This window comes from Aspergillus uvarum, assembly GCF_003184745.1.
Source record: "Aspergillus uvarum CBS 121591 unplaced genomic scaffold BO82scaffold_26, whole genome shotgun sequence".
Lineage (NCBI taxonomy): Eukaryota > Fungi > Ascomycota > Eurotiomycetes > Eurotiales > Aspergillaceae > Aspergillus > Aspergillus uvarum.
This window is the reverse complement of record NW_020291323.1, coordinates 222,432-248,757: the sequence shown is the minus strand read 5'-3', so window position 1 is coordinate 248,757 and position 26,326 is coordinate 222,432. Positions and strand designations below refer to the sequence as shown.

The 26,326-nt window shown below is 56.9% G+C and overlaps 11 protein-coding genes across 11 annotated transcripts; 6 read left to right on the top strand and 5 right to left on the bottom strand.

Moving 5' to 3' along the window:
- Positions 1–1,647: 1,647 nt before the first annotated feature.
- BO82DRAFT_392087 (ribosome-binding protein NMD3) lies at positions 1,648–3,665 on the top strand. The gene is made up of 4 exons (XM_025638596.1): positions 1,648–1,769; positions 1,823–1,921; positions 1,991–2,280; positions 2,357–3,665. Exons 1-4 carry the CDS (start codon positions 1,702–1,704, stop codon positions 3,475–3,477), a joined length of 1,578 nt encoding a protein of 525 aa, XP_025492053.1. The 5' UTR covers positions 1,648–1,701; the 3' UTR covers positions 3,478–3,665.
- Positions 3,666–3,872: 207 nt separating this feature from the next.
- Positions 3,873–4,624, top strand: BO82DRAFT_75472 (uncharacterized protein). The gene has a single exon (XM_025641521.1). The coding sequence runs from the start codon at positions 3,949–3,951 to the stop codon at positions 4,417–4,419; it is 471 nt and encodes a 156-aa protein (XP_025492052.1). The 5' UTR covers positions 3,873–3,948; the 3' UTR covers positions 4,420–4,624.
- Positions 4,625–4,780: 156 nt separating this feature from the next.
- On the top strand, positions 4,781–6,842 carry BO82DRAFT_283303 (putative flavin containing polyamine oxidase; the record flags this gene model as incomplete). Its single annotated transcript, XM_025631406.1, has 7 exons — positions 4,781–4,917; positions 4,976–5,006; positions 5,066–5,203; positions 5,272–5,299; positions 5,356–5,375; positions 5,426–5,678; positions 5,836–6,842. The coding sequence occupies 7 exons, from the start codon at positions 4,781–4,783 to the stop codon at positions 6,840–6,842; spliced, it is 1,614 nt and encodes a 537-aa protein (XP_025492051.1).
- Positions 6,843–8,245: 1,403 nt separating this feature from the next.
- On the bottom strand, positions 8,246–9,980 carry BO82DRAFT_392085 (alpha/beta hydrolase; the record flags this gene model as incomplete). The annotated part of the gene is made up of 3 exons (XM_025638595.1): positions 9,507–9,980; positions 8,594–9,443; positions 8,246–8,501 (listed from the first exon to the last, which is right to left on the bottom strand). The coding sequence occupies exons 1-3, from the start codon at positions 9,727–9,729 to the stop codon at positions 8,246–8,248; spliced, it is 1,329 nt and encodes a 442-aa protein (XP_025492050.1). The 5' UTR covers positions 9,730–9,980.
- Positions 9,981–10,969: 989 nt separating this feature from the next.
- BO82DRAFT_354315 (4-hydroxyphenylpyruvate dioxygenase family protein) lies at positions 10,970–12,550 on the bottom strand. The gene is made up of 4 exons (XM_025635173.1): positions 11,743–12,550; positions 11,606–11,665; positions 11,177–11,534; positions 10,970–11,113 (listed from the first exon to the last, which is right to left on the bottom strand). The coding sequence occupies exons 1-4, from the start codon at positions 12,402–12,404 to the stop codon at positions 10,979–10,981; spliced, it is 1,215 nt and encodes a 404-aa protein (XP_025492049.1). The 5' UTR covers positions 12,405–12,550; the 3' UTR covers positions 10,970–10,978.
- Positions 12,551–12,867: 317 nt separating this feature from the next.
- hmgX lies at positions 12,868–13,897 on the top strand. The gene has a single exon (XM_025635172.1). The coding sequence runs from the start codon at positions 12,972–12,974 to the stop codon at positions 13,806–13,808; it is 837 nt and encodes a 278-aa protein (XP_025492048.1). The 5' UTR covers positions 12,868–12,971; the 3' UTR covers positions 13,809–13,897.
- Positions 13,898–13,977: 80 nt separating this feature from the next.
- Positions 13,978–15,734, top strand: BO82DRAFT_354313 (NAD(P)/FAD-dependent oxidoreductase). The gene has a single exon (XM_025635171.1). It carries the CDS (start codon positions 14,258–14,260, stop codon positions 15,647–15,649), a length of 1,392 nt encoding a protein of 463 aa, XP_025492047.1. The 5' UTR covers positions 13,978–14,257; the 3' UTR covers positions 15,650–15,734.
- A 311-nt stretch (positions 15,735–16,045) lies between these two features.
- BO82DRAFT_432238 (beta-glucosidase) lies at positions 16,046–18,725 on the bottom strand. Its single transcript, XM_025640774.1, has 2 exons — positions 18,449–18,725; positions 16,046–18,392 (listed from the first exon to the last, which is right to left on the bottom strand). Exons 1-2 carry the CDS (start codon positions 18,582–18,584, stop codon positions 16,093–16,095), a joined length of 2,436 nt encoding a protein of 811 aa, XP_025492046.1. The 5' UTR covers positions 18,585–18,725; the 3' UTR covers positions 16,046–16,092.
- A 122-nt stretch (positions 18,726–18,847) lies between these two features.
- BO82DRAFT_75423 (uncharacterized protein) lies at positions 18,848–19,411 on the bottom strand. Its single transcript, XM_025641520.1, has one exon. The coding sequence runs from the start codon at positions 19,293–19,295 to the stop codon at positions 18,897–18,899; it is 399 nt and encodes a 132-aa protein (XP_025492045.1). The 5' UTR covers positions 19,296–19,411; the 3' UTR covers positions 18,848–18,896.
- An 807-nt stretch (positions 19,412–20,218) lies between these two features.
- Positions 20,219–21,687, bottom strand: BO82DRAFT_402067 (S-adenosyl-L-methionine-dependent methyltransferase; the record flags this gene model as incomplete). Its single annotated transcript, XM_025639299.1, has 6 exons — positions 20,219–20,484; positions 20,607–20,919; positions 20,984–21,077; positions 21,126–21,249; positions 21,346–21,430; positions 21,493–21,687. 6 exons carry the CDS (start codon positions 21,685–21,687, stop codon positions 20,219–20,221), a joined length of 1,077 nt encoding a protein of 358 aa, XP_025492044.1.
- Positions 21,688–23,112: 1,425 nt separating this feature from the next.
- On the top strand, positions 23,113–24,942 carry BO82DRAFT_75259 (putative integral membrane protein (Pth11)). Its single transcript, XM_025641519.1, has 6 exons — positions 23,113–23,430; positions 23,493–23,549; positions 23,609–23,676; positions 23,744–24,123; positions 24,197–24,292; positions 24,362–24,942. Exons 1-6 carry the CDS (start codon positions 23,229–23,231, stop codon positions 24,696–24,698), a joined length of 1,140 nt encoding a protein of 379 aa, XP_025492043.1. The 5' UTR covers positions 23,113–23,228; the 3' UTR covers positions 24,699–24,942.
- The last annotated feature ends 1,384 nt before the right edge of the window (positions 24,943–26,326 follow it).

Genomic DNA, 26,326 nt, shown 5'->3' with positions numbered 1-26,326 from the left:
TTTCTGGAACGATGTCGTAATTGACCTCAAGTTTGGGACACACCCGAATATTGTATAGAACATCAAGGGGATCGTAGAATGAACATGGTACGTAGTGTGGTGTGGGGGATTCGCAAGCCCCCACATGCTAATTGTTGCGAGGAACCGTGCGATCGGAGGCTGCGATTGCGTGACGGGCCGCAAGTCAGGGCCCGGTGGGTACGGTGGGTTGAAGGTTCTCGGCCGAAAAAGTCCCCTCCACCCTTTTTATGGAATCCAGGGCTCAGAAGTCGAGATAAAAATTGACAAAAATATCATTCTGATACGGAAATGTGGTATGATCAAAAGCCCCTTCTCAGGGGAAAGACGTTCGACAATCTTACCGCGCCACTTTCGCAGTCAACTCGACCACAATCCGATGCAGCTGCGGCGTGCCTGGGTTATCCTGCGAAATGTTTCCACGTCGTAGCTGCTCTATCATCTTCATCATGCCCAACCGTCCGGCCTCCTGCTTGCGCGCTATCGACGTCCTACTGGTCGCCGGCTTCATCGGGCTAACGTATCCCGCGCAGCGGGCAGCAGGACCGTTTGACGTAGCGGCGCGCCTGGAAAGACGGAGACACGCAGCGATGGGGACGGCTGAGGCACGGATGATCGCGAGAGGGAGGTGTACGCTGACGAGGACAGGGGGAGACCTGAGTAGAAGTAGTTCGAGCTCAGATGAGGGGCCTTTTCAAGCAGGGCGATAAAGGCACAGCGAAAACCAATATTGGCCTCATACACTGTGGGGTAACGTTACCTTCAGTTAGTCCACTGCAGAGCTAAAGGTTCCATACATTCGGCTAGTGAATCAGCTTACCAAACATGCTGTCTTCGTATGGGCCAGGAGACAGAATTTGAATTAGATCTCATATACATGAAGACCTATTCCACAATGCGTGCAGGGTGGAATGGACACAAGTCTGGCAAATATCTAGTTCGTTTAGCAGCGGCCTCAGTAGCAGCGGGCAAACCACATGGTCCATCAAGCGACTGACCAGAGCCACGCTACGCGCATTAATTTCTGCGAAATGAGACTTGTAAATTCAACATTGCGTATTTATTCGAATGCCCGCAGCAACATTTAGAATGAGTAGCGCGATACACAGTCCCAGAGCCAGAGGCCGGTGTGACTGCGACGAGACCTTCTCATCCACAGTCGGAGAGCGAGGATCAAGCATAGAGCCTGAAGGCCATTCCGAAACAACAAGCAGAAGGAAATTGAATGGCCGGTGAGGGTCGCTGTAGAGCGCATTTGTATCTTGCAACGGGCACCGTAGTGGGCTGAGCGCTGGCCCCCATTCGGAGCGATCTGACATGGCTGTGTGCGTGATGAGTATGAAGGGTATGAGGTACGGTATGCACCGCCCCCAAACCCGTAAAAGCGAGCTGCGTACATATCTGGATCAGCTAAGTCAGCTAATCATTCGTGTTGATTTGATGTGGTTGTTGTGATATTGAAGTTCGTGGGCTCCGGTCCGTCTCTCAGTGTATACCCGCGCTATACCCAACTTGGCGATATGGTTATCGATAAGTGCAAACAGGACATACGGCTGAGTCAGCCGCTGACTGGCCAGTGGCGGGGCAAAAAAAAATACCGAGTCCGATCCTGCGTCAACTCCCAATCTCCAACACTCCAACTCTTCAGTTTTGTGGATTTGCGGTTTGCGTCCGGAGGTCAAGATGTCGATGGATTTGGATGCGCCAGTTCCCATGTTGGGGCTGCAGGACCAGCCCCCGGTCGCTGCGACGTGAGTCTTATCGTCACCCTGGTCTAGCCGGAATTTTGCTCATATTTTCCTAGGATTCTGTGCTGCAACTGCGGTGCCCCCATCGATGGAACCACTTCTGCTGGTGCTATGTGCCAGGACTGTCTGAAACTCAACGTCGATGTCACCCAAGGGTAAGCTCAGATTTTGCTTTTGCATCAGGTTCGCAGACGGAATCAAGGCTGATTTACTCCGAAATCTAGCATCCAGCGCGAATCGACCCTCCTTTGCTGCAAAGACTGTGAGCGGTGGCTCCAGCCCCCCAACCAGTGGGTGGTCGCGACTCTCGAGTCCAAGGAACTCCTCGCCCTCTGTCTGCGCCGTCTTCGTGGCTTGTCGAAAGTCCGCATCATCGACGCCAACTTCATCTGGACCGAACCCCACTCGAAGCGAATCAAGGTCAACATCACAATTCAGCAGGAGGCTTTCCAGGGCACGATTATCCAACAATCATTTGAGGTGGAATACGTTGTGGCCGGCCAGCAGTGCCCCGGTATGTCTTGCAGCAACCACATTCGCGCACGTTCGACTCAGGCTTGCGTCAATCAGGCTTGCTAACATCATCGCAGATTGTCAGAAGAGTTTCACGCCCAACACGTGGCGGGCTGCAGTTCAAGTCCGACAGAAGGTGCCCCACAAGCGTACTTTCCTCCACCTGGAGCAGTTGATCCTGAAGAACGACGCCCACAAGGATACGGTCAACATCAAGGAAGCCAAAGATGGTATCGATTTCTACTTTGCGCAGCGAAACCACGCCGAGAAGATGGTCGACTTTCTTGCTTCTGTTGTGCCGTGCAAGATGCAGAAGTCCCAGGAGCTCATTTCCATGGATGTTCACACCAGCACCAAGTCCTACAAGCACACCTTCTCGATTGAGTTGATCCCGATTTGCAAAGACGATCTCGTCGCATTGCCGCTCAAGCTTGCCCGCCAACTCGGAAACATCGCCCCCCTCACCCTCTGTCACCGCGTCGGAAACAACGTGAATTTCTTGGATCCGACTACTCTGCAAACGGCCGACGTCCAAACCGGCGTGTACTGGCGGTCGCCGTTCAAGAACCTCGCCGATGTCACCCAGTTGAAGGAGTTCATCATCCTGGATATTGAGCTTACCGGCCAGTCGAATGGCCGTTTCCACCTTGCCGAGGCTACTGTTGCTCGCGCCACGGATCTTGGCTCCAACAACACTACCTATTTCTGCCGCACACACCTTGGTGGCATTCTGCACCCCGGCGACTCCGTCCTCGGCTACCACCTCAGCGGCACCATTTTCAACGACGACAACTTCGACGCGATCGAGCAGAGCCACCAGTACGGATCGACGATTCCCGACGTTGTGCTCGTCAAGAAGTTTTACGCGCGCAAGAAGAAGCCCAAGAGCCGCAACTGGCGCCTCAAGCGCATGGCCCGCGAGTACGAGGAGGAGGCCCTCGCCGGCGCTGGTCAGCAGAGCCGCAAGAAGGAGCAGGAAGCCAACCGCCTGGAGGAGGACTTCGAGATGTTCTTGCGCGATGTCGAAGAGGACGAGGAGCTCCGACACACCCTGGACCTGTACAAGGTCCGCAAACAGCCCCAGGCGGCGGATGCTATGGATGAGGACGAGGACAACGAGAGCGAGGATGAGACGCCGCAGATCAACATGGACGAGCTGCTTGACGACTTTGATGAGCTGAATATGGATGATGATTGAGCTTTCTGCGAGTAATATCCCTGATGATCACGGCTGGTGTTTATATTCTACTCTACTTTTCTGAGGGGTTCCTGTCGATAAAGAAAAGTTTTATTACCCCCTGTTGTTCTGTTTTCGATCGAGATTCCAGGTCCATAGCATCTGTTGCATTTTACCACTTTATCTTGGCAATGAACATAGATGTCCACAATGACAGGTCTTGTAGTGTACTAGGTACTAGGTGCCGAGTAGTTTTGTTGGAATCCCTCTTCTGGTGAGATTGAGCGATCACTCACAATGTGGCAGCTGGCCTGGTGGGGACAGGCCGGCCTACAGGGACCCATTCAGACAAACAAGCCACGCTTACCGAAAATGGTCCAAATGGCCCCACCGCAGCTTATCGCCGATCGGGCTATCTTTACTGGGGGCGATGCGGCGATGATTTCCCACTCGTCTCCAACCTGATGCTTGGCCGGTCACTAAACCCCTAAAATGGCTTGTCGCATTCGCTGCCTTGCCTTCGAGAAGCCGGTGGAATCTCCCGACGTGTCATCACCCATAATAAGTAAACGAGACACGGCCAGTTTCGCTGAACGTTCATCATGCTCTCGACTCACTCGCATAAGAGTCGGACAAGGAATCCACGCCGTTTACCTTGAATCCCGCGATGTCAGAAAGCAGGCCAAAGGCTCGAGAAGGCAATGCATCTATTCATCTGACCGACTGCAGAGTCGGTGCAAACGCAACCACCAGGCTGGCCAGATACGTACTTCACGCATAGCTTATCGAGCCAATCAGCGAGGCCCCTTGCCTCTCCGGTCCAAATCATCATGGATCCAAATGATGCAGTTCGTTTCTCATACCGGGGAAAGGCACATGCCCCTAAGTTTCGCACTTTTGGCATCCGTCCGACCCAATCCTTTGCTGGAGCCAGTTATCTGCCAAGGGGACGGGAACGACTAGTCACCTGTGCAGCCCTGGTGATGCAATTCCCGGATGCCAAGCAGGATCGCCCGGGTTTATTTGATCGCCGTCCGCCCTGCAGCATTGTCCATCTTCCTCTTTGTTGGCCTGGCTAATTTTTTTTTTTCTTGTTTCTTTGTTTCTGACTGCAGAAAAGGACCGTCACTCGGATGGTGCCAGCATGCATGCTGATAAGCCGGGTGGGATGTCTCTTGTGTCGCTCTTGTGTTCGGAATCTTAAGTCTATATAGTCTGCCACACCTCCTAAAGTCCCCGCGTGCAAGGTCTTCTAGGCCCTTGTTTCGCCTTTCGCGACACCCGCAGAAAAGTCGTGTTGGTAGACTGTACTGTAGGCGTGAAGATGCATTCACATTCGAAGAAGTTGTTGAATCCCCTCACGTTCTTGCTCGCTACGATAGGGGCGCGACCCGGCGGTGCCTATGTCGCGCAAACCCCTCTGACCGGCGACACCTGCATGCAAACGACCGTGGCCATTCTGTAAGTCGATTGGAATTTAGGTAGACGTGGAAGATCGTCTGGACACTAACTGGCTCAGGGGAGGTGGGATGGCCGGGGTGGCTGCAGCGGTATGTGGGTGTGGTGTTGAGTAACCCTCGCGCCAGGCTCAACCGACTAACCTGAGCAGCAAGCCCTGACCAACGCATCCGTTACCGACTTCGTTCTGGTGGAATCGCGCGAGACGCTGGGAGGTCGGGTGTGGCATACGGACTTTGGGAAAGATAAGGACGGGAAACCGTATGCGGTGGAGTTCGGGGCTAACTGGGTATTTCCACCCCGCACTTACTATACAACATCAAGGCTGGGCTTTAGACTGACTGCGCCCCATCACAGCTACAAGGGTTGGGTTCGGCTGATACTGGTACGTCGTCGGTACATTTCTTCTAGGATCGACCAACAGACTGACTATACTGATAGTAAATCCTGTCTGGGCTTTAGTATGTGTGGTGTGGTGATTCTGTATACGCCGACCCATGCTAACCGACAGGCCAAAAAACACCATCTGCGCAACACCTACTCCAACTACAGTTCCCTGCGAACCTACAACGAGACCGGCGAAGTCGACTATCAATATCTCCTCGATGACTACGCTCGAGTCTACGAGGTTGCCGCGCGCGAGGCCGGCCGGATCCTGATGGAGAACCTGCAAGACCAAACTGCCCGCACAGGGCTTGCCCTGGCTGGCTGGCGCCCTCGCAAGAACGACATGGCCGCCCAGGCGGTCGAATGGTGGAACTGGGGTATGATCCGATGAGACTTCGCCACTCCGTCATAGGAAGAACCCCAACTCGAGGCAGACAGGGCATACTCCCTCCCCTTTTTGCTTCCCTTCCAGTGACCCCCCAACCCAAGGGAGCTCGGCTGTGGACTGACGCTTGTGTTGTGTGCGACATCTAGATTGGGAGGACGCCTCCTCGCCCGAGACGAGTTCCTTCGTGTTCGGGATGGCCGGCGAGAACCTGACCTTCAACCAGTTCGGCAAGGCGAACCACTTCGTCCTGGACCCGCGCGGCTACAGCATCATCATCGAGCAGGAAGCAGCCGCAATCTTCAGCCACCAGCGCAACAAACCCACCCCGCGTCTCCGACTCAACACCCACGTTACCACCATCGACCACTCCCCCAACGGCGTGACCATCCACACCGCCGACGGCGCCTGCATCGAAGCCGCCTACGCCATCTGCACCTTCTCGCTGGGGGTCCTGCAGAACCACGCCGTGACCTTCCGCCCCCCGCTGCCGCGATGGAAGCAGACGGCGATCGAGAAATTCAACATGGGCACCTACACCAAGATCTTCCTGCAATTCCCCGATACGTTCTGGCCGACGGACACCCAGTTCTTCCTGTACGCCTCCCCGACCACCCGGGGCTACTACCCGATCTTCCAGTCCCTCTCCTCGCCGACCTTTTTGCCGGACTCGAATATATTGGTCGTCACCGTCGTCGACGAACAAGCCTACCGTGTGGAACGTCAATCCACCGCCCAAACCACCGCCGAGATTCTGGAGGTGCTCCGCGAGATGTTTCCAGACCGAACCATCCCGCACCCGACGGAGGTCACCTACCCGCGCTGGTCGCAGGAGCCCTGGGCCTACGGCAGCTACTCCAACTGGCCGGCGGGGACGACCCTCGAGATGCACCAGAACCTGCGGGCGAATGCGGGCCGTCTGTGGTTCGCGGGCGAGGCGACCAGCGCCCCGTATTTTGGGTTTTTGCATGGGGCGTGGTTCGAGGGGCGGGAGGCCGGCGCGCATGTCGCGGTGTTGCTGCAGGGAAGGTGTATGGAGTCACAGGAGGAGGAGAATTGTGGGGAGCGGATGCATTACGAGCCCTTGAATGGGACGACGCCGTTGGAGGCGTATAGTATGGTGAATGGGTGGCCGGTGAGTAGTACGGATTGGTAGGGGGGGACGCTCCCTGGTAGCGATAAAATGCGGCATGCATCAAGCGTGAGACTATTGCTTGGGACTGTAGATGGATGGTATGGTGATACGGCCTTGTTAGCCAGCCTAGGAGTGATCACTAGAATCAAGGGTATTAGCAATTCATACACAGTACACAAAAAGTCTGATAGACAGCCAATCACCATCTAATACAATCCGCCTCTTCTACAGGGATGCAGGGAAGGAGCCCTTATCTCGGACGTCCGACGAGTCAACTCCCATATAATGGGTCCCTATACTGTGTAAAGCTCTTCATCCAGCGACTCTTCTTGTATCGGCTGATATTCTGAAGATGTGTGTGACAGCTCCAGAGACTCAGGACTTGGCTCACCCGCCTCGTGCACGGCATGGTCCTGGGAAGGGCTGCAAGGCTTAGACATGCATGTTCATTTTGGTGGCGCAGATCCTTCACGCCGGGCCTGGAATCCATCAGGCTGTTTTAGGCACCAAGCTGATGATGCAAAGTAGTGTATAAAATGTCTGTTGAGACTTGCATCGAAGACCACGCGCCTGAGTTCTTCTCTTCTGAGGATCCAAGATGCTAGTGACTATCTTACACCAATCCATACCTTCACCCAGGAAACGCTTTGAGTCTACCTCGGATGACCAATATTAACATTACCTTCGACACGATCCTGAAACCGAATTCGAACCTTGGCGTTCCAGTTCTGCTGTGAGGCTTGATGAGGATGTACTTGGGGCCCAGTAGCCATTAACAAAGACTGTACCAGACGATTTTTACTCTTCCCAAACTGAACGCGGGCCCCTGGTTGTACCCATTCATAGCAGTCCCCGTGTTAGGATTGACTCTGGTACTCGCCATGCTGATGGTCAAGTACGAGCAGTTGTTCCCTGACGTGAGGAGGCTGGCGAAGGGTGCCAGAGGCTCCCTTGGCGAGGTCAATGGAGAGCCAGCCCTTCCTGAATTGAGGCCCAAGGTATTCCTGGGATCCAACAACAGCTTTCCTGTTCAGCGTCTGTCTAATGACCCCCACCCCCCACACTCCCCGATCGGCCCATCTCGGTTGCGATTGCCGCCGTAGCATCGGATCCTACTCCAGCAGGCCAGACAGCTACGCTATCTCGTACTGCTGATATCACTGCATCTGCTCTCATCGTTTCTGCCCAAGGGTCATCGCAAATTATGGCTGCGGTAGCCGAGTTGAACCAGGCAATCGGCTGCCCGTGCCTTGGAACTGGATCATGCAATCATTGGCCAATTGCGTCACCAATCGCTTTCTTGACCATCCACCATGCTGTGTACAGCCTGGCTTTGGTACATGCAATGATTCTATACTGAGCCAACGTACTATGATCTCTCACAAAAGGTCTCCATCGGATGTCATATCTGCCTAGCTACCTATCTAAAGCCGTATATCGGTGAGATGCGTGTTCACTATATCAGTCAGATAGAGATAGAGAATCGCGAGGAGAAGAGAGGCCATTACCACACCGGCAGTATTCACAGATCCGGGAGGTCGCATCTGGCCGTGGGGGAACCGCAAGCACCACTCCAGTGCCTCGACCAGTTCAGGACCCCAGGGGTGGGAGCTTGGAAGGATGTCCAGATCCTGGGTTTCGTGCGGCGAGCCAGGCAGGACTCTCATTGCCACATTAACCCTAGGAGTGAGGTCAAAAATGTCAGCATGAACCTAACCATCCCCCAACTCCAAACCAAAACTGCTTCGCAATTGGAAAGGAAAGACACTCACCCCTCGCGCATCAGCAGCGTCGCGAATAGCAGCTGCCTCCGCCGCAACAGACTCTCTGCAAAGGTCAACAGATACGTGTGCGGTATCGCCTCCAGCGCCGTCCACATGCCGATCCCATGATGACCCGGCTCAACACGGTAGGCGTTCAGCAGCGCGTGATAGAAATCGGATCCAGCTGCAGTCCCCTTTCCCACCTCCGTTCCCTCAGTTTCTCTCTCCTTCCCCTTCTCATCCCCAGTATCCAGCTCCACAACCCCACCCTCCCCCAGATCCGCGCCATCCTGCTCCAACCGATCCAAAAACGGCATCCAGGGATTACAAACCACTAGCGCCTGCACCTTGATCACCCTCTCGGACCTCGTCTCCACCTCCAGCCGCCCAGCAACATTACTGCGCGCGAACCAGGCCACCCACGCCGCCAGCGCGGCCCCGGCATCCTCCCCGCCCACAATTACCCGCGTGGGGTCCCCGTTCAACCAGGCAATGCGCCGCTCCAGCCAGGCGAACACCTCCCACGCATCCTCGTAGGGGTCCGGGAAGCTCACCTGCGTCGTCTTGCGGTAGTCCGCGCTCACCAGGATGATCGGACGGCCTTTGGCGTAGAGGGCGGCCACGAGCCGCGCGCAGGTTGCGTCCTCGCTGTCCAGCGTGCCCGTGAAGAAGCCGCCGCCGTGGAAGTACAGGTAGACGGGGAGGTGGAGCGGGGTGTAGCCTTGGGGTTTGGGGGCGTAGACCCGCGCGGTTAGCGGGAGGTGGGTTGAGGGGCTGGACGGGGTGGCTGTGGACTGAGAGGATAGCTGGATCGGGCGGTGGATGTGGTGCGTTTGGATTGTGACTTTGCTGTGCAGGTCTGTGGCGGTTGGAGGTGGTATTAGCTTGGGGACTGGATGGGTGGGGGGTTTGGGGGACTTGCTCTCGCGCTCCATCGCTGCTTGGGATACTGCTTCGCGAGCCAGGTTCTGCTGTTGTTGGAGATCGAGGAGGTGGAGTTTGCTGGGCGAGGGCTGGGGTTGGGGGCTCGAGGAGGGCTTGGGGGTGCAGGTGCTGGCTGCTGGGGCTCCATCGTTTGGAGACGGAATAGGTATTTTCACCTCTGCGCGTTTATCGGCAGAGTCGTCTTCTTTGATGTCTAGCATCTTGCTCGTGGAGGAGTTTTATCTTGTCTTGATAATGGTAGGTGGATGGTGGGAGGAGGCTGGATTGGTGGTTGAGGGGGCAGTATCAACTCGGAAAAAGAGATATCGTGGTAAATGGCAGTTGCCCGAAACGTAGGCCCGGTAGAGTTGTGTAGATGCCACTTTCCATCGCTGAACACCGAAATAGGTGGTGGGTGTCTTCTAGACCTGAGTGGTATGTATGGTTCTTTGTGTCCACGGTGCGGTACGCGACTGCCCTTTGTGTGAATATTCCACACCTGCCTTTGTCCGGTCTGTTTACTGGAATGACCTCTTCGGCTTATTGACTGCCTATGCCTTGTAAACCGCCTAATGTTAGCCCTGAATTTGATTGGTAATCAAGCTGGTGGATTGACGAGCATACTGGCAAGCAAACCCCACTGTTGATGGCGGGAGAGTGCAGCTCGAAGAAGGCTATTGATTTCTTTCTCTGCATTCATATTTGAGCATATTGCGTGTTGCTACCAATTCAGAGAGAGCAACTCTTTAGCTCTCTGTAAATTCTGTGCCTCATTACGCTTTCTTGGTCTGTAATGAACAGTGGTTACTGTCAACCTCTGATATGTACAAAACTGTGTGTGCGCCCTCCAATAATCAGGTATAACCGTTCCATTATCTTCAGGAGCACCAAGATTATGCTAATGAACCGTGGTTGAGCAGAACAGTACTAGATCTAAATGCATCTTACTATCTCTCTGTCCGTCAACCCTAAACTCGCCCTTCCAACCCAACAGCGGATATGCGGCTTGAAACTATCATTCGAGGATAGGGTTCTTGACGTCACAACGGCATCTGTTCCTGAGGCCGAGATATCCGAGTGTAACCATCTCATCCCATTTGACTTCCCGAGGTTATCATAGAAGCACCGACCCTCAAACCTGCTGACCGAAATTAGTGCCGAAATTAGATTCTGGGTGCAGGTCATGGGGTCGTTGGATGGCAAACCAGCAGCATCATAGTGCTATGACTAGGTGTGCAGATGTTATCCGCAGCAAGCAGCTACAGTAGTATCCGTCTTGTGGGCAAAATACTCGGAGAATGGAGATCTTCGACACGTCAGATGTAGACTAGCCACTTAATCCAGAAAATCATTAATCGTCATGCAAGGTACGATGCATACCGCCGCAAATCAAATGTACAAGCAAGCAATAATACAAGAGCCATGCATCCGCTAACCGTAAGAACGCTGCACCTCGACCCTCTCCCCCCATCAAACCAGATTGCCCCGCAGAGCCTGCTCCCGCTCAATCGCCTCGAACAGCGACTTAAAATTCCCCGCCCCGAACCCGGAGAAATTATGCCGCTGGATGATCTCGATGAACACCGTCGGGCGGTCCATGAGGTGCTGTTGCGTGGGTCAGTAACCTACACCTCTCGTAACCATCCCAAAAAGGGTGTGGAAGCATACCTTCGTAAACAACTGCAGCAAATACCCCCCCTCATCGAAATCAATCAGGATATCCAGCTTGCGGATCTCGTCGAAGTCCTCGTGCAGCACCAGGCCGGCCTTCTTCAGTCGGATCTTGATGTCCTCGTAGTAGGTGTCGGGCACCTTGATGAACTCGACGCCGCGCGCCTTGAGGTTGGTGATGGCCGCGAGGATGTCGTCCGTCAGTAGCGCGATGTGTTGCACGCCCGCCCCGTTGTAGAAGTCCACGTACTCCTCGATCTGCGACTGCTTCTTGCCCTTAGCGGGCTCGTTGATGGGCATCTTGACGACTTCGTTGGGCGAGGCCATGACGATGCTCTTGAGGGCGGAGAATTCGCTGTGCGGGCGGGGGAGGTAAGCAGGTTGCTGTTATGTTGGGGAGAGAGGGGGGGGGGGAGCAGAACGTACGTGCAGATATCTTTGTCGTCGACGGACCAGAAGCGGTGGAAGCCGAGGGCGTTTTCATAGCTATTGCGGTGTCAGTGTCGGTGTATCATCCCACATGTTTCCTGTTTCATGATCCTGGTATCTCGACGGGGACATACTACTGGCAGATCTTGTCCATCTCGTCCCAATCCTGGTTCCCCACACAGTGATCGATCCGTCGCAGATGCACCCCCGGCAGGAGAGCGGTGATCGGGTCAGCAGAACCCTTCTCCACGCGGTATCCCGGCAGGAAGACGCCGTGGTACTCACTCCGCTCGATCAGGGTGTGTGTCGTCTGTCCGTACGTCTGGATGGTGGCCACGCGCACCCGGCCATCGGCGTCCTCGAGGATCCGCGGGCCCGAGACGGCTTTGGCGCCGTTGGCCACGGCGGCGTTGTAGACGGCATCAACCGAGTCCACCTCGAAGGCCACGTCCTTGACAGCGTCACCGTGTTGCTCGAGGTGGTCGTGGATCTCGCGGAGGAGGTCTTGTTCTTCGGGGTTGAAGCGGGCGAGTTGGTCGAGGGAGCGCAGGGGGGAGGTCAGGATGAAGGTGATGTCGCCGTTGCGGACGACATGCGAGCAGATGGCGCGGCTGTTGGTCTCGAGGCCGCGGTAGGCCACCCGCTCAAAGCCCATGCGGGTGATGTAGAAGGAGGCGGCTTGTTTGGCGTTGCCGACGTACCAGTGCACATGGTCGTAGCCTTTGTAGCTGGCGAGGCTGGAGGTGTTGGTGGGGAGGGAGGAGGTGGTGGGAGAAGAGGTGGCGATGGGGGCCATGGCGATGATGTGCTTATCAGGCAGTCGATAGATGTGTACCAGTGCCTTTTCCAATATTCTGGTAGAGAGATATGCAGGTAGTAGGGAAGTAGTACTGTTTGAATGTGTAATGAAAGAATCCTGAGGCTTGCTGTTGGAGTTCTACAGATGGAAGACGGCAAGCTTATAACCCTATCTAATGACGGATATTCCCACCTCCACTGTTACTGCACTCGGACACTTCTGGTGATAACGAGTCCCGAGGGTTTGATAGTACAGAGTGAGGATCCAGTCTATTTCCCGGAGAGGCAGGGAAGAGTGGCGGCTGCGGACGGACAGGCCCGGCTGACGGCGGGTGTTTGAGCAAACATCCGGATTGAATGTCTCGGACGGTTAGACGCGCATTTCCGACGCGGGTTTGACTCTGGCCAGAGAGCCCAGATATACTCCGGACAGATAGATAACATCCCCTCATATCCTTCACAGGGTGGTCTCCTACAGGAAAAGCATTTACGTTTATCATCAGCAGTCCCCTTCACCTTCCTGCCTACACGTAACCTTCATAGAATACGCAGACACACAATCACAATGACCACAATCGACCCCTGCAAACCATCCCTCACATCCAACGACGCAGCCGTCCTGCAAGCCCTCTTCGACGCAGAATCCTCTCCCTCCTCCGCTCTCGCCATTGACGCGACCCTCCCCACATTACCTTCTCACCTCAACATCTCGCCAGAGAAGCATGAATCCCTCAAGTCAGCCGAGCTGGAGATCATCCGCACGCTCCAACAACCAGAGCCCTCGCTCGCCACCGTCCAGAAAGCCATCACCGACCTGGACCACCTCATTACCGACGCACCCACCTACCCCTCCGCCTACATAAACCGCGCCCAAGCCCGCCGTCTCCTGATCGACCTCACCCCAATCCCAGCCTCCTCCTCCTCCTCCTCCTCCTCCTCCTCCTCACCATCCTCCTCACTATCCTCCTCAAGTATTCAAGACACAGACACAGACACAGACACGAAGCTCTTCGCACCCGCCAACCGAACACCCGCCTCCGCCCTTCTCGCCGACCTCACCCAGGCCATCCAGCTCGTCAGCCCGCGCTCCCCCGCCGATCCCGTCTCACCGGGCCAAGCACGCATCTTGGCAGATGCGTACACACACCGGGGGTATCTCTTGTTGAAAGCCGCGAGATTCCGACACTCGCACGGAGAAGGCGGTCCGGAGCGGTTGCACGGACTGGGGGCACAGCAGCTGGAGGAGATGGCGAGCGGGGATTTCTTCCTGGGGGGACGGTTCGGCAACAAGGTCGCGCAGCAGCTGGCGGTGCAGACGAATCCGTATGCGAAGATGTGTGGAGCGATCGTGAAGGAGGCATTAAGAAAGGAGGTTGCGGCGGGGTCGGTGATGGATTGGTGAGGATCAGGCCATAGTGCGAGGAAGCTGAATCTCGGGGTCTATAATTGATGCATTATTGTACAAAGAACCAATATGATCTCGTTCTTCAGCTGATCATGCCATTGTTGCCCTGGAAGTCAAGTATATGTAGAGTGAGACGCCGACTGACTGAGTTGGGTGAAGAAGACGCCGACCAAATCGAGCAATCCGGATAGGCTGGAGGTGTCCGGATCGGGGATAGTGTCCAGCAAACAGGCCCAACAGACCAGACAGAACAAACAGGGGAATCCCGAGATGACGTGATCGCCGAGACCGGCAATTGGCTTACAGTTCAATCCAATCAAGTTGACTTTCAGGTACCATACAATTTCACTGAATATCTTCTTTTTTATCCTCATCCTCATCCTCTCTCCTCTCCTCCATTCTCCCTCCCCCCCCTCACCCTCACCATCGGTGACATCCGCAACACAATGTTTCGCAGCAGCGTCACCCGCGCCGCCCGCGCAGCCAACATCCAGCCCCCCGTCGCCTCCCTCCGCACCTTCGCCACCGCCGCTTCGCCCTCCTCCTCCCCCTCCCCCTCCGCCACCAACCCCGTCACTCCCGCCTCCACGCGCAACCACAAGATCCTTGTCATCGGCGGCGGCACTGCCGGCCTGAACGTGAGCCACCAGCTGCTGCACACCGGCCAATACACCCAGGACGACATCGCGATCATCGACCCCGCCGAATGGCACCACTACCAAGCGGGCTGGACCCTGGTGGGCGGCGGCGTGAAGACCAAGGAGGAGCTGCGGCGGCCGCTGCCGGGGCTGGTGGACGCGAAGCTCAAGCTGTACGGGCAGGCGGTTGACGGCTTCACGCCCGACCAGAACACGGTGACGCTGGCCAACGGCGACCGGCTCGGGTACGAGCAGCTGATCGTCGTGCCGGGCATCCACGTCAACTTCAACAGCATCAAGGGCTTGCCGGAGGCGCTGGCGGACCCCAACAGCCTCGTCTCGTCGATCTACGGATATGAGCACGTCGACAAGGTCTATCGCACCCTGAACAAGCTGAAGCGCGGCAAGGCGCTGTTCACCCAGCCCGCCGGCGTGCTCAAGTGCGCCGGCGCCCCGCAGAAGATCATGTGGCTGGCCCTCGACCACTGGAAGCAGGCCGGCCTCTACGACCCCGCCAACCCCGCCCAGTCCGCCATCCAGATCAGCTTCGCCACCGGCCTGCCGGGCATGTTCGGCGTGCCCAAGTACAGTGCCGCGCTGGAGGCGCTGCGCCAGGAGCGCGGCGTCGAGGGCTTGTTCCAGCACGACCTGGTGGCCGTCGAGGGCAACACGGCCACCTTCGCCAAGGGCGACGGGTCCGGGGGCCAGGTGCAGCGCGAGTTCGATCTGCTGCACGTCGTCCCCAAGATGGGCCCCCACGCGTTCGTGAAGAACTCGCCCCTGGCCGACGCGGCGGGATTCGTGGACGTGGACAACGCCACCACCCAGCACAAGAAGTTCAAGAACGTGTGGTCGATTGGTGACGCCTCCAGTCTGCCCACCTCCAAGACGACGGCAGCCATCACGGCGGAGGCGCCCGTCCTGGTGCGCAACCTGCTGCGCGCAGCCGAGGGCAAGGCGCCCGACGCGGAGTACGACGGCTACACCTCGTGTCCGCTGACGACCGAGTACGGCAAGGTGCTGTTGGCCGAGTTCAAGTACGCAGGCGTGCCCAAGGAGACGTTCGGGGGCTGGTTCGGCATCGACCAGGCCGTGCCGCGCAAGGCGTTCTGGCAGCTCAAGAAGAACTTCTTCCCCTGGGTGTATTACAACAACCTGGTGAACGGGACGTGGGGCGGTCCCAAGGGGTGGTTGCGGTAGATGTGGGGGTGTGTATAGAAGTGTGATACTAGCCAGTAGGGAGAAAATGTAATGTACATTCTTGGTTGAGTGAGTTGTAATTCACCTGCAGTTATGCTTGTGCCTGTGTTGTAGTCACGTACTGTCTTGTACATTGTGAGTAGAGTGGTTAAGAAATGTATAAACCGGTTGTAGATCGTCTTCACCCGCTACCACCACAACCACGCCTCGATACTCACTACTCGACAAGATATCTCCCCAGCCGCCATAGGTACCAGCTGTCATATAGTAACTATATGCTCTTACCAGGGCAATCCAAGCTTCCCTCGCAATTGACACAACTCCACTTGCCCTCCTTAAATAAGCCACCTCCCCAGAAGAAGAACAGAAAAGAGAAATACTTGAATGCAATAACCCATCGAATTCATTATATACACCCATTAATCCATAACGCATGCCCAGCCCTAAAAACTCACCGACCCCGTCAACTGCACATCCCGCACACTCTTCCCCACAAACAACCCATACTCGCCGCGCGGCAACACCCAGCTCTGCGCCACCACGTCCCAGGTACTCAGATCCCTACGCGTCAAGTTGAAGGTAACCTCCTTCGTCTGGCCCGGCTCGATCAGCTCCTTCGCAAACCCGCGCAGCACCTTCGCCGGACCCCCCGGGATGCCCACGTACAGCTGCGCGACCTCCTTCGCGGCCACACTGCCTGTATTCTTGAGGGTACACGAGACCGTGACCAGCTCGTCCCAGAGGGAGGGGAGGCCGCCCTCCGCGACGGTGGCGGTCAGGTCGGGCGGGGTGTAACTCGTCGCGGCCGTGGTGGTGGTGTTGACGACGAGGTTCGTGTAGGTGAAGTCGGCGTAGGTGAGGCCGAAGCCGAACTCGAACCGCGGCGTGATGTTTTTGGCTTCAAAGTGCTTGTAGTCGATGTACACGCCCTCGCTGAAGGTGTCCTGCGGGTAGTAGATCTCCGTCTTGTCTTTTTCGGTGGACGGCAGGGTCGGGCCCAGCAGGGCGCCGTAGTCGCTTGCGTTGCGCGCCACGGTGTACGGTAGTCGGCCGGAGGGCGATTGCTTGCCGTACAGCACCTCGACCAGCGCGGCGCCGCTGTCCTGGCCCGGCAGGTGGGCGTACATCACGGCGGTGATGTTGGGGTGCTCGATCCACGCGTCGACGGGTCGGATGCCTGCGTTGTGGATGATGACCATCGTGTTGTTGCATTGCGCGGCTACGTGCTGCACCAGATTGTCCGAGTAGCGGTCGCTTAGGGCCGGGCGGTCCCAGCCCTCCGCTGCGGCGGCGTTGATGAAGACGAGGCAGGCTTCGCTGGCCGGGTTGACGAGCGGTGCCGGGGAGGTGAAGTCCCACGCCAGGAAGGTGTTGTCCGCGCGGGCCTGGCGCTGCAGCGCGTCGAAGGGTGCGTCGATGTACGAGGGCGTGCTCGACCCGGACCCGCCCCCGGTGTACATCGTGCCGTTCAGGGCGATCCCGGGCCCCGTCGCGGTCGGGTCGGTGCTCGACAGGAAGATGTATTGCAGCATCGTCGGGTCCACCGCGCTGCCGTTGGGGTAGGTTTGTGTGTTCGTCCAGCCCATCGCCCACAGGCTCCAGGAGAGATCGTCCATCGTGTTCTGCGGGGCGGCGATGGCGTCGTAGCCGAAGAGGGAGAGGAAGCGCGGCGACGAGAGGGGGAGGGCCTGGTTCGTGTTCTTGACCAGGACGTGGCCCTCGACGGCCCCCTGGAAGATGGTCTCCTTGGCGGCCGGGTCGCGCGCGTCCACGAGGGTGTGGGGCTCCAGCAGGCTGACGGGCATGCCGTGGCCCGGGTCTTCCAGCTCCGCGTACTTGTACCAGGCGGCCACGATGCGCGTGGCCATGTCGTCGAGGCGGGTGGCGGCCAGGGAGCCGTTGGCCACGGCCGTCGCCAGCTGGTTGCCGTCCCAGTACTCGGAGGAGGGCATGGCCATGTCCAGGCCGGCGTCGGCGCTAGCCAGCCCCGTGTGCTGGGCGCTCCAGTCGGAGACGACGAAGCCCTGGAAGCCCAGCTCGCCCTTGAGCAGGCCGTTCATGGTCTTGCTGTTCTGGCAGCCGTAGCTGTTGTTGATGCGGTTGTAGCTGCACATGACGGAGCCGGCGCCCGCCTTGACGGCGTCCTGGAACGGCCAGAGGTACAGCTCGTGCATGGTCCGGTCGTCGATATTGGACGAGACCGAGTTGTTGTGCGAGCCCGTCAGCATCTGCGGGCTGTTGCGGTTGGTCTCCTGCTCGTTGCCGATCAGGTGCTTGACACACGCGATGACCGATTCCTGCAGTCCGCGGACCGTGTCCCCCGTCAGCGCGCCCGCCAGGTACGGGTCGTTGCTGAACCCTTCCCAGTTGCGGCCGCCGCGCGCGATGCGGCCCAGGGGGCCGGCCACGGGGCCCAGGGCCACGTTGACGCCCTTGCGCTTGAACTCGGCGCCCATGTACTGCGCGCGCTGGTAGGCCAGCTCCCGGTTCCAGGAGGCGCCGACGTGCAAGCCGGACGCATAGCCGTTGACCATGTCGGTGCCGCGGACGCCGCTGGCGGCATCCTGCAGGCAGATGCCGGGGTAGCCCAGCCGAGGGACGCCCGCCGTGTTGCCGGAGCACCCGTTGGTGGTGGAGGAATAGCCGTAGGTGATGTTGTTCTTCTCCTCGTCGGTCATCTGGGCCACGAGGGCTTTGGCCTTGGTGAAGGCATCCTCCCAGTCACCTAGACCTTGGGCCTCGGCTGTGGAAGGTTAGTTTATGGCTGATGGGTGACGGGTGATGCAGTGTTCGACTCACGAGTGGGATAGACGGGTTCTGAGCGGCCGTAGGACCAGTAGTGCTCGAGGTCGGTCACGTTGAGTGTACGGGGTTGGATGACGGCTGCGCCCGCCAGAGGCAGAGCTGCCGCCGTTAGGGGAACGGTGAGCTTCATTCTGGTCGAGTGTGCAACGACGCGGATGGAAGCTGGATGTGTTGGGATGGAGCTGGATCCAGCAGGCGCTGCGGGGGGCTGTTTATATAGACACGATTCCAACCTGGAGAATCGCTCAATCCACGCCGACTCCGCAGTCCACCCTGTCTGGCCCATTCCGCCCAACAATCGGCCACCTCAAGGTCCCAACTGCCGTCATGGTGGGCGAACATGACTGGTGACCGTGACGAGGGTGTCACCGTCTGCGTGGGCCGAGCTTGGCATGCGGCGTGGAAAACTGGCATGGCACGAGAAAAGCCCGGTGACTGAAGTCTAACTCGTCGCCTCCGATGCTAGGAGGGAGGAAAACAGCAGAGGTAGAGCTCTCAAGTGGAGCGTGAAGTGTGACATCCAGAAGTTAGGGTTGGGGTTCGGGGACAAACCGAGTCCGGGGATGGAGCAAGAAAGGGGAGAATGCGGGGACTCCACGAGGAATGGAAGGGAATTCAGCCAATGCCGCCGCTGTACCAGCCGAGCCGTGCTGCCCACCACCACCACCACCACCACCCCTCGGCAAAACCCCGGCAATTCCATGATGTTCTTTCTACAAAGCAAGAATCCAGAGGAATTCAACTCTGGAGGTGGTGGTCGACGCTCGGGCCTATCCGAGTCACGCGGTTTGGTGGCGGGTTTGGCGCTTCGTGACAGGCTCGTATCCCTCGGCGCGGTCATGGTGGGGCCAGCTGGCTGTCGGTAATTCTTGCCCTCCCCTGCCCTTTTTCTGCAGCAATTGGTTTTCCGTGGGGAGCATTCTGTGGGGTTGCGGTTGCAGAACCCGAGGATGTGGCTCGCTCGCACAGGAAGTGAAGTTCTCATCGTTGACATCGTGCCATGTGTGGCGCCTCTTGGGGGATGGTTGCCATGCCTTCTGCGATCCAAGCAGGGCTTCGGCGCTTTCTGCCCGGTTTCTTCAGTTTCCTTCACCATTGGTCACGGATGACTGAGTGGAGTGGGGGATTCTCTTCAGGGTAATGCTGCCTTTGAAGAAAATTCTTCTATGACGGCATTTTTGGTTTCAGAGGAGACATATGTTTGATCCGCAAGCATCAAAAATACCTTCACAAGTAACAGATGTCAACGGCTGCAGAAAGCACTTGTAGAACAAGCCCTCTGAAGTTGTGTGTTACAGGGAGTGCAGGTGGATGAGGTGAATGGGGAATTCGCGATCCCGAGCACGGCTCATTCACCCCGCAAGTTGGGGTTGCCGACGGGGAAAACGCGGGAAAGGAAAAAATGAACCATTATACGCCCTACTAGCTACACATTAGAGAGCTAAGTACTAAGGGAGTAAGGTCGCGTCAAACTCTTGGCCCGAATCGGCACTCAGCATCTATAGGTAGTCCCATCAGGAAATCTCCACGACCATCATGGATCAAAGTGTCGTCTATCCAGACTCACAACCACTCCTTCCGATGACATCCCATCATCCGAGAGTCACCAACTCGGAAAATTCTCAACCACTGTTCCGGTTAAGACTTTTGCAGCAGACGGAACAGTCTAGAATTAGCGCCATGTGGCAGAGCTTGGCAAGGACGGGCAAGTGGCCAGTAAAACCATGACTGATTCATCTCAAGATCAACCCCCGATGTTCGGACTCACTCCAAGCGGGCCTCCACGGCCACCATCGGCACCCCGGGGCTCTGCCAGACCTGGGCCAGCCGCAGCCCCGCCGCCTCGAACAGGCGCGCGAAGTCCTTGACCGTCCGCTCGGTCCCTCCAAACATCATCATCATCATCGTGTGATCCATGTAGGCGTGGGCCATGGTGGCGCCGACCTCGGGCAAGATCGTCTCCGTGATGAGGACTCGGGATTTCTCCCGGTCCATTGCCGCGGCCAGGTGCATGAGGATCTCGCAGACCTCTGCGTCGGGTCAGTCGTGCAGGACGCGGCGGATATAGTAGACCAACGCGCCTGAGGGGACGGTGAGAGTCAGCGTGCTTGATGTTGTTGATGCAGAAGAGCCATTATCCCTCGTCACGTACCTTTCACAGGCTGCGGGGTGAAGAAGTCATGGGTCATCGGCTCGATGCCATGGCGGGTCATCGCCGGCCCATTGTCGGTAATGACACTGGCGCGGTCTTGGAGGATGAAGCGCCCCGCTAGGCTGGGGCTGTTCTCCTTGATCTGGCGCAGGATGTGGCCTCGTTTACCCCCGAGGTCGACGATGGTCGGCTGATCCGCCTGCGCCAGCGGACTCAGTCGCTCCACGAACGGGTACAGCCCGATCTCGGCGACCATCGCGTTGTTGAGTCGGGTCAGTCGCGCGGGACTCTGGGAGATGTGCTCGAACATCGTCTGGTCCTCACATTGATGCACAGGGGCGTATGGGTTTCTGCGTAGGCTGATGCGATCCTGTCACTGGGTGTTGGCGGAGGAATTCGTGGGTGCGCAGCATCGCCGGGCGGTATTCGTCGACCCTGGTATCCCGACCTCGGATCATGAGCTGCCCGTTGCTGGTTGACTGACAACCAAACCTAGTTGAGGGATGATTGACAACTCACATAAAACTCAGAACGGCACGCATCTGGGGAGCGAGATAGATCTCCGAGTTGGGGGTGTGGGCATACTCCTCCTCGCCGGTCTCGCGAAACGGTCCGAAGGGCGTACCCGCCCGCATCATGCGCACTGCAGCATGTCACATCGATGTCAGAACAGGGCACGGGTCACCTCCATCCAGGAGAAAAGAGCTCACGATCGCACACCTATGATCTCCTTACTCACCCCCGTTCGAGCCCTGGCCGCCGACCGGGATGGCATCGAATACTCCGGCTGCGAGGAGCGTGCGGATAGCGCCCAAACCGGCCATCTCAGGACCCCGGAAACGTCTGGTCAGTTTCTCAATGAGATGATTTGTCTGCCCATGCCCACATTCTCGAAGTTGGCGAAGACCAGATCGGCAGGTCCGCGGATGGTCTGCACCAGACGCATCGCCTTGATCAGCAATTCGTACCGTGCATCCTGGTTGCTAAGCGAGATTGAAGGGTTTCGGAACTGGCCGATAGACTGAGCCACCTCGTCCAGACACTGCTGGATGCGATCGATGCTGGGATCGAGAGGCGCCATGACAGGTTCCACCGGTGACACAGGCACACGGACAAGTTCGGCGGAAAGACAGGATATTGTATCCGGAGGCCAAGGGGGAAGGGGAGCCGCAAAGTCTTATAGATTGGTCCTTTTGCACAGCTTGCATACGGAGAAAGGGGATTGGAGGGATGCCGATGTAGAGTGTGAATGAAATTGGATACATCACGAAAGGCAAATCAGGGTCTTATTGGCTAGACTCGAAAAGGCAACACGACCTGCAGCAATAGCCAGATGCCATTCGTGGGGCAGTGATTAGATCGACAGGAGATCTTTCCTGGTGGATTGTTGTGATAATACTGGCTGGCATCGAGTGGGTCCAACACCTGTCACATTGGGCTCTGTGCTCTCTCCTTTCTGCACGGATGCTCACGGAGTCTCAACGCCTTCAGGGAACCACCGAAAGACCAGACGGAATTTCACTGGTTTTCTGCGGAGCCACGAAGCCACTTCCTTTGCATATGCATCATACTGTTCTGGAGAAGGCCAGAAAAGGCTGGCAAAGGCTGACGATGGCTGGATCAGGGCTTGGGGAATAAGCGGGGGAGCCCTCATTTCTTGATTTCTCCGCGCTGTAACCACCGTCTTGGCCAAAGCCTCATCCCAACAAACAACCCATCTATCCAACTGACTCGACCTCATTTTCGGACAAATACACGATCACCGACCGGTGGATATCCGTCCTTACGCTTTTCACCCCATTGCATCGGTTTGTTGCCACCAGAAGAAAAGGAGAACTTGCACCTGCAGTTCCAAGGAAAGAAGCACATCCCCCAACGGAGAAGATCTCAGATAGGGGCAAACTGCGCTATCTGGATTCCTCCGCAATTATTGATCTTGCGTCCGGCCCTTTTTGCTTCGGGATGCGACCGGATGACAGGTCGTCTCCGCAAGCAGCGATCCTAGCCTGTCAATCGCAGAAACGGTGGCGATCGTCAGGGAACTTGCACCAGCACGTACTGTACAGGACTTGGCCAGCCCGCCCCCCTACGTCTGGAGAACAAGGCCAAGGTCCCAGTGCTTGGACCCTCCCCTCTTCTGCGGGGACCAACTTTCGCCAGAGACAATAGGGTTGATCGGGGCCCGGGTGGAGAACTTTGGATTGTTTGCGATCGAGGTGTCACTTTGTCTGACCCATTTCAAGAAACAGTGGGTGAGGGCATGCTGTGGATGGTGGCGTTAATGGTCCGACCACATCGAGCTGGGCGTCAGCCAAGGAGGTACGATCGCCATCTCCGCCCAAACTATGCAATGCAGGAGAGACTAGACCGGTAGTCGATGCATCTTGCATATGAGCTCTTCCATGGGCCCGGGAGGGGGCCGAAAGTACGAACGAGAGAGGGAAAGGCTTGATCGGATTGACAGGATATAAAGAAAAGCATGGACGCAAAGTTGGGACCGTGGACCGTTCAGTCCTGACTCGACACAGGGCCTCTTTTCAATTGCATGCCAAATAGAGCTGCTGCTGCTGCTGCGACGATTGCCGACCGGGACATCCAGCTGTTTATCCCTTCAACTCCATCATGTCAACCACTGCCTTGGATTTGAGCAAGGTGCCGGCGTCAGACCCGCCCCCCGGCGTCACAGCCAACTTCAACAACCCGGAGAATCAGAACTACCAGATCTATTCCATCAATCTCGCGCTTTGCTTGACAGGAACGGTCGTCTTGTTGTTGCGTTTGTATACGCGGATGGTCCTGCAGAAGACGATCGCTATCGATGACTGTAAGCTAGCTGCAGGCATTAATGCCAGCTGGACCGACCAGGCTGACGGATGTTTCCACCAGGGTTCTGCATCTGGGCTCAGATCTGCGCGTGGATATTCGCAATTCTGGGGATCGTCAGTAAGTCATGGAAGAGTTTCTCGAGTGCGTCCAGTCAGCTCAGAGTCCCACCTGCATAGACATTGACAATGGGTACGGGGTTCATATCTGGGACCTGCACCTCGACAAGATCAAGCCGTTCAAGCAGGTATGCATCTGGCTTCCCCCACCATGCTGTGCATCTGCAACGACAAATCCTGACTAAACCCATTTAGAATGATCTGGCAGGCGAGGACGTCTTCGTGGTCGGCATCTGGCTGGTCAAGACCTCGATTCTGCTGTTCTTCCTGCGCCTCAGCCCCGAGAAGCGCTTCCGGCAGATGACCTACGGCATCATGATCTTCGTCGCGGTCTACAACATGATCAGTCTGCTCGTCTTCACGCTCGGGTGCATCCCCGTCCAGGCCATGTGGGACGTAACGCTGATGCCGACCGCGCGGTGTGTCGACCAGCTGGCCTTCGTGTATGCCAATGCGGCCTTCAACCTGTTCTCGGACATCATCACGCTTGCGCTGCCTATCCGGCTCTGCTGGTCGCTGCAGACCACCCTGAAGCAGAAGGTGCTGCTCATGATGGTGTTGATGATGGGTTCCTTGTACGTGCTCCCTGCCCCGGCTGCTGTCCCAGTGTAGTCGTCCGTGTGATTCCGTGGCTAACGCAGCATCCAGCGCCTGCGTGATCGCGATCGTGCGAATTGTCACTATGATGCCCTTCATCCACGACGGCGACTTGACCTGGTACAAGGTGACCTTGGCGAAATGGGCGTATGTATCTCCAGACCTCCCCCTCGCACCGACATGCAACACCAACTGACTGACCACCCGGGGAAACAGCATGGTGGAAATCAATGTGGGCATCATCTGCGCGTGCCTCCCCGTGCTCCGGCCGCTGCTCTTGCAGCTGGCGCCGCACCTCCTGGGCAGCAGCAAGGTGTCCAGCGCGGCCAAGCCCCGCGGCCACGGCAGCGACGGCAGCGCCGAGGCGGTCGGGGCGCGCAAGAAGGTCATCCGCAACTGGGACTATCTGTCCACCCTGCGCAGCACCGCCGCGGTGCCGGAGACGCAGGACGACGTGGAGGCCATGCACGAGATGGTCAAGTACGACGCCCGCGAGCATGAATCCGGGATCCACATGTCGACGGATTATTCGGTCACGAGCAAGCGGGACTGAGCGTGCAGTCTATCTGGATACACTTCAGATATCTGGAGCAGATAAGTGCGATTGATTGGGATGCTGGGCTTGGGTTCCTGTTCCAGAATGGCGGGATGAATGAATGGGGAGTGCCCGACGGGGCGGACAGAACAGTTAGGGTTGAACAACCCCGTCTTTTTTTTTTGTTCCTAGTTGGCGATAGGGGGTGGGCCAATGTCTGGATCGCTTTCTTTTTCCTCGAGGTTCTAGTTTTTAATTTCTATTATCATTTTCTTTTATTCTTATCTTCCCCATACCATGCCAGTCCCAGTCCCTCCTTCAATCAGATTGCAGTGGGAACCCCGGTACCCGTATTTAACACTCGGACATGTCGGAGTGGAAATTAATCATGCAGACAGAACGCCACTACGTTTCTCGGCTGTCCGACGGTCTTCCCGGAGTACTCGATGTCGTATTGTCAGTGGAGTGGTGATTGGTAATTGCAGAACTGCCGTATCGATTGAGCACTCACGGGGTATGATGTGCTAATGAACCGCAGGTCATTACTGGGAATCACAGCGGTAATACAATGACAAGTGGCGAACAACGGCATGGCCTCAACGCGCACCGGACCGACTTCTCATATAAGGATCCAACTGAAAACAGCCAGCACATGGCATGGCCAGATTTGCCATCCTGGCCGCACGCAATTCTCTGCGTCTTAAGTGGCTTGCGGGCCTGGCAGTGGGAACCCATCCGGGGAGGTCCGGAACTTCCAAAGTGGGGCGCTTGTCTTTCCTTTTCCTCTGGTCCTGCGCGCTGCATCCACTTGCAGGCAGGTAATAATTTTCCGGGTTCTCGCTGATAAGCTAGCTATTAGCAGGGTCACACCAAAGGCTAACATGGGAGATATGGTGAACGACCACGCGACTGGTTCCTCGCAGGTTTGATTAACCCCTCAGTGTGATGATGATGACGGGAGTGGTTGCAGGACAGTGCACGGGGCGCGATAAGCGAGGCTTGCTGTCTGTCAAACTGCATTCCTTTGCGGGATTGCTGGTTAATTAATTCTAAATTGACTCTCGTTTGTGTGCGCGTGTTCTCTCTCTCTCTCTCTCCACGAAATGAGGGAGGATAAGGACTAAGCCAGCCGAAGCGAAGAGAGTGGGCCTCTTCCACGCAGTAGAGGCACACCAAGCTTTTTTAGCCGGGCCCGACAAGCTTTGCCGAGCTTTGAGGGTTTCGATTCGGTATTGTACCGTACGCGGTTTCTTCACTCCGAGACATCGTGGTCGGAGGCTGAGGTCATCGTGCAGCACAAGAGATGTCATCACTCCCATTACCATTACTGCAGTGGGTGGGATGATTGTCTGGGATTTGCCTGTGTCTCTGTCTCACCGGTGGATGCAGCAGCAGGATGGAGGAAGATAAGAAATCCTTCTAGATTGGCGGAGAACAATCACCACTGCAGGATAGTCTACCACACCAGCCATGATCCCACCATCCCAACCCACCACCCCCACCTAGCACTGCCCAACAGTCCAATCCTATCCCTAACACCATGATCCACTCGGGGGTGTGGTTTGGTTCGTATCCAATGGATGCTTGATAGCTTGCCCCGACGGTTGAACGGGTGTGGTTCTCCCCCTCCCTGGCACTCAATCAAT